Here is a 10217-nt window from a genome sequence, read left to right as displayed (position 1 = left end):
TGCTTTTAAGTTTGGAGGTCTCAGATTCAAATCTAAGTAGAAATAAAAATACCTTTGTGGTCATGAAAATTTAAATGCGGTGACTTAAGGCTACCTGCAAAGCAGGTGGTCGTCCTGGGATTAATCGACTCGCATAACGGGTTGGATATCCATGTTAATAAAAAAAATTATAATATTCTAAAACAAAATGATATATAGTTGGATTTATTAAAGAACAAGTTTTGGTGCTTGAATCTTGCATAAGCATCCACCAATCAGAAAAACAAATAAATTTTTTTTTTTTTGGGTATTTAAAAAATAATGTAATTAGGGGATTTTTTGACAGTTGCTGAATGGTCAATGGTTTGATGCAGAATAATTAAGGGGTTAGAATGATTAATATCCTCTTATATATAGTGCAAAATGAAATATAATTGTTCGGTAATTTTTCAGAATGAAATTAGGGTGTTAAATGGTTAAGGGAGGCCCAAGATACAAAATCATTTAGAAGATTTTAAAACTATTGAGAGACATATTTTTTTTCTCAAACAAGATTCATCTCTTAACGATTCAGAAACTGACTATTAATGAAACGATCAAGAGGTAAACATGACAAAAAAAAATCCATGGATTTAAAAATAATTTTATTTTGTATTTAAAACTTAAATTTGTGAAAAGAATTCACCCACAAATGATATTTTTATGTGTCTTTGGAACATTGGATCTCTTTACCAAAAGAATCTCTTGGAAAATGACCAAAATGTCATGTCTTGTTTTCTTTTAATTTTTTAAATCTTAACTTTTCTAAAATTTAATCTAATTTTGTTTGTTACTAACAATCAATTTACCCACTAATTGGGAAAAAAACAAAACATGCTTATCCACATTTTTTTTGGCACGAATTTCGCTACTTTTATTTATTTAATACATTTCTTTATAAATTTATAAATTATTTAATATAAATCATACGAATCAATTGATTGAGATATTTATGAAAATGATGAGAATTTGTTATTATAATGTGGGTATTTATGAAATATTATCAGAGTTTATTTATTATGATTAATGACTTATATTAAAAAACAACTGAAAAATTCATTGAATGGTTGAAGCAGATATTTATTAATGGTTGAGATTGGTTTGTAAAGCTTATGCTAATGGTTGGATTTGTAGATGATTTTTGCTCTAGAAGAGTAATTGTGACATTGACTAGTCATTTTGGATGATTTTTTTTTTACTGTTTAGCTCACTTTTTTCTGTATAAACCAAAATAGCCGAGAGTTGGTACATACTCATTTTATGAACTTTTTAAAAATAAAATATGATTTTGGTGAATCATTTCACCAGCCATTAAAAAGATTTCGCAAGCCAAAAAGACACATGGTGAGTTGGCGCTCCCCTATTGCAAACCGTTGCCTCCATTTAACACCCAAGGGTTAGAAATGTAATTTACCATGAACCAAACTGTTATTGATTTGAATAATTGGAGCCATGTTAACTTGGTGCCCAAAGTCTGAAAAAATAAAACTGTATTTGATTTTCTCCGAGTTTTTTTTATATATTTTAATCATTTTTGGAACAACCAAAAATGCCCCTAATTTAGCTTCAATGTTACAAACTTTCAAAAAATAAAGCATTTTTGATTTACGCATCTAAACCCTCGTTTTGTTCTGATATTTAATAACGATATATGAATGATGTACCCATTCAGATGAACCATTCAAAAATTGGTCCCGTCGTTTAGTAACCTATCACCAAAGCCAACCATCGCATGCCCTTCCATTTCGCAACCTTCGAATCCTCCAAAAATCTCTCGAAAACTTAACCTCTATAATTTGGCTCATCGAACTTCGTTTTCCTACTCACAAATACGACTTTCGTTTAGTTTTGACCTTCACAAAACGCTTACTTCAAATCTATTAGGTCAATGAAACAGATTTCATTATTAAGTCACTGACCTCACAATTACAAAATGAGACTAAAGTTTCAAAACAAACATTTTTTTTAATATAAACTAAGTCAGTATGACGATCCAAAACCCTACTTTAATAAACAGTAAAAGTAGGTTTTTTTTATTAACAAATTTCAACCATAATATCATGGGTTTGTTTATGAGATATTTAGTAATAGTTGATAAGATTGAATACACAAAAGAAATGCATTAGTTTTATGTCTCCCAATTGGCATCAACTCTTCAACATAAAATGATTGCTAAAACAATTGGTAACTGAAAACAGGATCACAAATAGGCTTCATCATCATCATCATCATCATCATGATGTTGTGTAGTTCATGCCATACATAACCATGACTAAGACATCCACTTATTTGACCACACAAACAACTTACCATTGGGATATTTATGAAGGCAAAATAATGTACAAAATATCTTTTTCCTAATTTTGAATTTATTTTATACTATTTTTATTACATAAAGTACAAGTTATTAAGGCATAATCGAGTTAGATATATATGGTAATTTTGATGTGGACTTTTTTTTATAATAACAGAGTAGGATTTGAATACAAGATTTCGGCTATGCACATAAAAAACTTTCTTAACATCTAATACAAACAATTCCTAAGATAACCTCTAATTTCATCTCCATTCTATATATTAAATTAACTCTTTTGAGTGTGTATATATATATATATATATATATATATATATATCTCGATATTTTTGCAAGTTAATCAAACTATTGATGTAACATATTACATGTTATATATTTTTTTGATCCCTATTTAGACGTTAGTTTAAACTGCTTAAGAATGAAAGTCATACAACTATAATACTCTTTTATTTTTGAGTTGAAGAAAATGTTGGACTCTTTAAATCTTTAAGCCAACATGGAGCTATGGGGTTCCATTACCTTTGCACATATACACATGTATACACACATATACTTTATAATATATATATATATATATATATAGGGTTGGGTTTACGTAAGACCAATGGTTCTTCGTGAGACCCGTAAGACCAATTTATGTTCATTGATCAACTTTATAAACTAATGATCTAATGGTCTAAAGTTGCACGGTGGCAATTTTGTGATTATTGAGAAGTCTCGTGGCGTTTATGAATGTTCAGATCTGACTTAAAGATCTAATCCAAGGGTTGATAATTGGTTTTACGGGTCTCACGAAAAACCATTGGTCTCACATGATCCCAAAGTCTATATATATGTGTACTGCTAGTGAGAGGGAGAGATGATTTTAAAACAAAACATAAGAAAATAGAGAATAGAACGACATACTCTATTTCAACCGTTGGATCTAAGAAATAAATAGTTGACATTTAAATGTAACTGTTCTTATTCTTCTTAATTGTTTGATTAAAAAGGTCAATAATTAATAAAGTATTTTATGTTCTTTGTATTCAAGGTTCTTCTCCAAACCCACGTATCTTTATTTTTCAAAAAAAGCATGATTACAGTTTTATTTAATTTCTCACAATAATCAATATGATTATAACGCAACCATATTTTTTTCCGTGTTACAGAACGAAGTAAACACAAGTCAACATCGAAAGAGAAAGAAAATAATGGAGTGAAAAAAAAGATGAAAGTGACTTAAGAAGTTGGTAAGAATCAAACATGGAACATGGAGGAAAAGAAGATTGTATCCTTGTATTTTGGACCATTCCCAAAATTCCAACCTCTTTTCAAAATCTTCAATTTAAAAAAAAAATATTCAAAGTGATGTTACTGGAATCATGTATTAAAACTGTAAAAAAATAATTTATAGTATTTATGTATGTAAAAAGGAATTGAGTAGGTAATGATGCATTTAACTTATCCTTTTTTTAAAATAGGTTTTTACGATGTTTCAAAACTTTAGTCTAAAATTAGGGTATTTTATGAAATAAGGGTGCATTTTGCAGATCGAATGCATTTCCATACATTTAGCAGGTGGTCAATTAATCGGCTCGCATAACGGGTTGGATATCCAGATTAATAATAAAAAAAATCTTAAACTCTATTCCGTAGGAAATTAACGAATACATTTTGGTTTGATTTTGTTCAAAATTCCGTCCACTCCGTGCTTCACATGGGAAGACTTTTTTATTAGGTGTCAATCAAATCAATAAATGTTTGGTCTTTGTTTTCTTTAAATAAATATATAACTTTTCATTTTATTATTTAAAAATATAAATTATTCTTTTCATGACGTAATAATGTAGATCTATGAACATATTATTACAAGACGTTGATAACACTGATTTTATATGATGTGAAAACATATTTTCTTGTATTTGTCTCTTTTCGTTGGAAGCGGATTTGAACCGCTAAAACAAAATACTCAACCACAAAGATGATATCTGGTTGGTTTGAGTTTTGATTTCAAAGGTCAAAAGTGTCTAGAGGTCCCATATTCGGATCCAATGAGAAATGAAAATCTCCTTGTGGCCACGGAAGTTCAAATGTGGTAATTCGAGGCTACTCGCAAAGCGGATGGTCGCACTGAGATTAGTTGACTCGCATAACAAGTTGGATATCAGGTTTAATAAAAAAATACTCAAACATGTACACAATTATCTCATTTTAAGTTACAAGTTTGATACATGGGAAGTCATCGCATTTGAACCTCCGTGACTACAAGGGGATTTTTATTTCTCCTTGGATTTGAACCTGAGATCTGCTGGTACTTTTGACCTTTGGAGTCAAGCTCAAACCAATCAGGCACCACCTTTGTGGTTACTTGCATGGAAATTAATGTTTACATAAATGGTTTTATGTCGAAGGTCACAACTTAATTGCACAAACAAGTTGTTGAGTATTTTTTCTTTTGTTATGGTCTACATACCGTCTTACACGTCTTGATTCAACGAATGATGGTTTAAATCTAGACGTAAGTAACTGGATCAAGTACGTAATTTAACCTTTTTAGTTTGTAGTCATATTTATGTCAGATATCATATTATCAGACGGCGTTTTAACCGGTTTTCAAGTGGGAAATTAATCAACATCAAAAAACGATGTCACAACACTTATGGTTGAACCTTGCATTAATTCTCTTCAATTAAATATTTTCCAAAATTACGTATTAGGTAGGGTGTTTACATAATCGAAATAAAAAATTGATTAATATGCATCATATAAATATTAGGTTACAATGAATTGACCTTTTTCGCAGTTAGTTGACCAAACTTCAGAAAATGTTAGGGTTTCAACTTTCAGTTAGGTTTGGTTTTGATTTAAGTCCATTATTTTAACTTGGACGACGATCTGAAAACCGAATTAAGAAAAAATTAGACCCAACGTCGATAGTATACTCGCATACTAGTTTATTATATCTGATTTCAAATTACGCCAGATATATAACAAGATTAACTAATGATGCTTCTTTATTATCGAGTTCATTAACTAACGGAAATAGCAAGTCGTTATTTGGGTTAAAATTGCAATCCAACCAAACCATAGGGGGCTTAAATGAGTATTTGATAAATATGAGGGTTCCCTTTGTAGTAAATCCATAATCAAGGGTCTATTGAAACTCCCCTATAAAATCATCTGTCCCTTCTAAATCCCTTTCATTCATTGTCTGCACTGTTCTGCCTCTTCCAATCCCCTCCCATCACAAACTCACCATTTTTTTTCTTGTAGATTCTTCCAAGTTCATCAAAACCCACAAAGATCTTCGATCTTTTTTCAAACAATTTCTATCCAACATTAGGGAATTTCGATTTTCTTGATTCTACGTTTGTCTATGAGACAAACAATGAGATTTCGAGGAGATATTTACAACGATAGGAGAACAGATAAATACAGAGTGTCGACAGGTTCTAGAGAGAGAAAGACAGAAAAGGAGCACATGATTTTAAGCTGAGTTGAATTTTAGGGGTTTATTCTTCTTCTGCTTAAGTAGTATAGTTGATGATGGCGTGAGGATTAGTGACCTTCAATTGTTAGTTTCTTCACAGTTCATGTTTGATTTTCGGTTTAACTGAGAAATTTGTAGTGGAATTAGAGAATTTTTTCGAAAGAAATGATGACTCCTGGGGTCAATTTGGTGATGACTGTAATCGGATTTACGGTGAGTACTATGTTCATCGTCTTCGTGTGTACCAGACTCATCTGTGCTCGTATTCATTACATATCATCAAGACGATCCTTTCGTTTGTCTTCTAGATCTGATCTCAACGCTGTAAGTCTATCTCTTCATCTTGGTCTTTGATCTGTTCTATCAATTTATTCAGAAACCCCATCTCACATTCAACTCCATTACTGAATCAATTGAGAACTGATACTAATTTTTCATAATAATTTCAATTACGATTTGCAAAAAAACCGATGATCCAAAAGAAAAATTCACAACGGTAAACAGTAAATTCCCCAAATCTAGGAGTACAAGTTTCTCCCAAAACAGTGTAAATAGCTAACTTCCTAATTCCCCTTTATCAATTTTGGTATTCTGAATTTGGGTATGTGAAAAGTGGTCTCAAGAAATCCTTTCGGTGAATGGCTGATGATGAAAAGCAAAAAATGCACTCAGAAAGGGCATAATTTTGCAACTTTCAGTCTTGTGATTATTCTTGAAGTGGTACTTATCATGGCCAAGATAAGATATATGGGGGTCCAAGAATATTATCAGATTAGGCATCAAACTTTGTTTCTATCCAACTTTAGAATCTTTAAGCAACGACTGTATACCAAACAGTTGTCTGTGAAACTTAAACTAGATTGTGTTGGGTTCTTGGTGTTTCCACTCATGTTGTTCTTTGATTCTTGTTGTCTTTTCAACAAATTGGTTTATGATCCAATGATTGTGTTTTCTTGGTTTTGATCATCGCGATTCCTATGATGATACAGTTGGAGCGTGGTGCTGAACCTCTCGTTGCAGCAAGCTTTCCTACGAAGAAGTACAGCGATCCGTTCTTTTCTTGTGCAAAAGATGCTCAGTAAGTAGACTTTCAGTAAACTTTCTAAAGAGGCGAGATAAGTTCATAATACTTGCTGAAAATTGCATTTCTGATTCGGGTTTTACATATGCTTTTAGGATTGTGTTACAAGAACGTATTGCAGGTTGTGATTAGTGAGATGGTTTATCTGTTTTCGTTTCATTGGCCTATTTGATAAAAAAGTCTCTTTACGGCTCCGCACGTAATCTTTAAGTACAAGATTCATTCTTTATCACTTATATCACTCTATTCTTCCTTCTTGTGGAAAAAATCGATCTGGGCATCGAACTTTTTCCCAAGAACAAACGTACCCACAACAATTTTGAGGTTGCAAAATGAAAGCGGACCGGTTTGACGTGGAAGGTCAAAACTTTTCGAATGGAGCGAGGTCAACACTTGTTCTTGAGCTATTGCTGTTGCTTAAAGGAATTAATGTTGTGTATTATATCGACATCAAAGTCAAATCAGTACTTAATTGTCTTTGAGTAGAAGTAATTAACAGCATATAATCTAACAGATCCCATCTTAAAGAAATTTTAGTCCATAGATTTTCATGGGTTGACAATCTTGCCTTGTTGACTTTTTGACCATTTGACTTGTAGATTGCGTGGGTGGGATAGATAGGGTTCGTTTAGTTTGTTTCGGTTTATGCTAATCAATGTTTTATTTGACTTTGTAGATGCGTGGTTTGTCTTTCGGACTATCAGGCAGACGATACGCTCCGCATTCTGCCATTTTGTGGACACTTTTTCCATTCAACGTGTATCGACATATGGCTGCAGCAGCACTGCACGTGTCCGGTGTGTCGAGTCTCGTTACGTGAGATCTTCGAGAGGCGGTGCTTGATGCAGCCCATGTTCAGTTCGGCGGTTAGATTTTCGTCAAGAGGCGATGACGGTCATAGGATGGACCCCACCACCGATGGTCAACTCCAGTCAACTGATAATGAACAAGAAGTTAGACCGGACAACTCAAACACGAACGGGAACAGTTCTGGTGGCTCGAAAAATTCAACGAACAAACGATTCGAAAGCCCCTCAGATGCGTAGGTGGTCACAGTAAATGAGTGATGGTAAAAGTATCAAAGATGTGCAAGGGCATTATCGTCTTTTGTCTACTACTAGTATTTGTAAATATTGAAAAATCAAAAGATTGTTTTTATTATAGTTGTATGCATATATAGAAGGTTGACTTTTTTTGTATTGACCATGTCTAATGTTGTTTGGTTACAACATTTGTGTCATGTTTTATGGATATGTTACTAATGACAATTGGATTGATCGAAAACGATAATCGTATGATGCTCCTTCTGGTCTTTAATGTGTATGCACTAGAGATGGCCAAATGAGCCCGGCCCGGCCCGGGACCGCCGGAGGACCGGGACCGGGACCGACAAAGGACCGGCCCGGGACCGGTAAGGACCGGTTATGGGACCGAAAACCGGGACCGGTTGAGGTTTTTGGTAGTTTCGTGGGACCGGCACCGGTTATGGGACCAACTATGGCCCGGTCCGAAAATTCAATTAATTTTATAAATAAATGTATTTTTAAATAATTTTATAATGCATTTTTATAAGAAAACGTAATTTTAATTATATTAAAACGCATTTTTAAAGTGTATTTAAGTGATCCAATTGTAAATTTTATAATGTATTAAAAATACATATCATTAAAAAAATAAAATAAAATATCTTATTTTTTTAATGAAGGACCGGGACCGGGACAGGGACCGGCGGCCCATAACCGGTTATAAAGTACCTATACCGGTCCAATCATTTTCGACCGGGACCGGGACCGAGACCGGGACCGGTTACGCCGGGACCGGTTATGGCCGGTTATGAGAATGGTGAGGACCGATTGGGACCGGCCCGGGACCGGTTTTTGGCCATCTCTAGTATGCACTCCCGATAAAAAAATAGGAGCACGAGGCAACATGGTCTGAACCACAACGAGACACGCAAGCCCGTTTATGAAGGATTACGAGCCCATTTGTAACATGGTCCAAATGTTCATTTGGACGTTATTTTTAAAAAAATAAATTAAAATGGACTATTTTTTAACAATGAACTTTGTAATTTCAGACGTCGATACTTGACCTTTGAAAATTATCTACACTATATTATAAAGCATTTGATAAAAAAATTTAAAAACTATTTTTACGCATTAAGTACTGTATATTGATGCATATTACTTAAAATTCAAGATTACAAGTAAATTATGCATAATTACAATTTATTAAAGCTCTATGTTTGAATTCGTGTAACAAACTGTGGATAAACATAATCAAATAAAGGATAAACATCTCATTTTAAAATATAATTAGGATAATTATCGAGTTATAATAAAATAATTAATTATTATTTTTATAAGAAAATTATATTATCAAACCAAATATTAATTACTTCGTTATTGAACCTAAGTTAAATTATAATAAAAAAAATTGAACTAAAAAAATTACACAAAAAATATGAATTTCAAATAGTTAATTTGATACTAATATCGATTTATTTTTGTCAAATTTTTATGATATCTTCAAGTTTATATTTTATTCAAAATAAAAACATCATCGTTTTTTCAAAATCATATAAGACCATACTATAACATCGACTGAGATAAATATTAAAATGAAATATTAAAATCAAAATGTCTCTAGCTGCATTGCGTGAGTACCCTTCTAGTAATAAAATAGTAGTCGTGTAATGTATCGAGACACATCTTGATTTCAGTGTTTCGTTTTATTCTTTTTTTTATGTCGATATAATATGGTTTTATGTAGTTTTAAGAAAACGATAATGTTTTTATTTTTTAATAAAATATAAATTTGAAAATAATATAAAATTTTGAAGAAAAAAAATCGATATCAGTATTAAATTAATCTTTTTAAAAGTTCTTGTTTTTTGTGTAATTTATTAATTCAAATATTTTTATTATAATTTAATTTAGGTTTAGTAACGAAGTAATTTAATTTAGATCTAATAATATATTTTTTTATAAAAATAATAACTAAGTATTATGTTAGAACTCAATAATTATTCTGATTATATTTTATATTTTTTGTATTTAAATGAGATGTTTATCCATTATTTGATTATTGTTTATCTGTGGTTAGTTACATGGATTCAAATATGGAGTTTTAATAAGTTGTACTTATGCATAATTTACTTGTAATATTAAATTGTAAGTAATATGCATTAATAAACAGTATTTCACGCATAAAAAATGAGTTTTAAGAGTTTTTATCAAATGTTTTATAATATAGTATAGATAATAACATCTTTTAATTAAATATACATATAAAAAAACAAAAATCACTTCATAAAAATCTGAAAATGATAA

At 31.5% G+C, this 10217-nt stretch overlaps 1 protein-coding gene across 1 annotated transcript; it reads left to right on the top strand.

Annotated features, from left to right (window-relative positions):
* The first annotated feature begins 5549 nt into the window (after positions 1–5549).
* Positions 5550–8169, top strand: LOC112518571 (RING-H2 finger protein ATL7-like). The gene is made up of 3 exons (XM_025126318.1): positions 5550–6128; positions 6794–6882; positions 7562–8169. Exons 1-3 carry the CDS (start codon positions 5970–5972, stop codon positions 7929–7931), a joined length of 618 nt encoding a protein of 205 aa, XP_024982086.1. The 5' UTR covers positions 5550–5969; the 3' UTR covers positions 7932–8169.
* Positions 8170–10217: the final 2048 nt, after the last annotated feature.

The sequence above is a fragment of the Cynara cardunculus genome (genome assembly GCF_001531365.2).
Source record: "Cynara cardunculus var. scolymus isolate 2C chromosome LG 1, CcrdV1, whole genome shotgun sequence".
NCBI classification, from domain to species: Eukaryota; Viridiplantae; Streptophyta; class Magnoliopsida; order Asterales; family Asteraceae; genus Cynara; species Cynara cardunculus.
The sequence above is the reverse complement of the archived record's forward strand: the minus strand, read 5'-3'. Positions and strand labels throughout refer to the sequence as shown.

What these genes read in the sequence shown, in the direction of transcription:
- LOC112518571 (XM_025126318.1), top strand. Translation starts at nt 5,970, where the DNA reads ATGATGACTCCTGGGGTCAATTTGGTGATGACTGTAATCGGATTTACG. An exon ending in CTAGATCTGATCTCAACGCT is followed by an intron (nt 6,129 to 6,793) that starts GTAAGTCTATCT and finishes ATGATGATACAG; the next exon opens with TTGGAGCGTGGTGCTGAACC. An exon ending in TCTTGTGCAAAAGATGCTCA is followed by an intron (nt 6,883 to 7,561) that starts GTAAGTAGACTT and finishes TTGACTTTGTAG; the next exon opens with ATGCGTGGTTTGTCTTTCGG.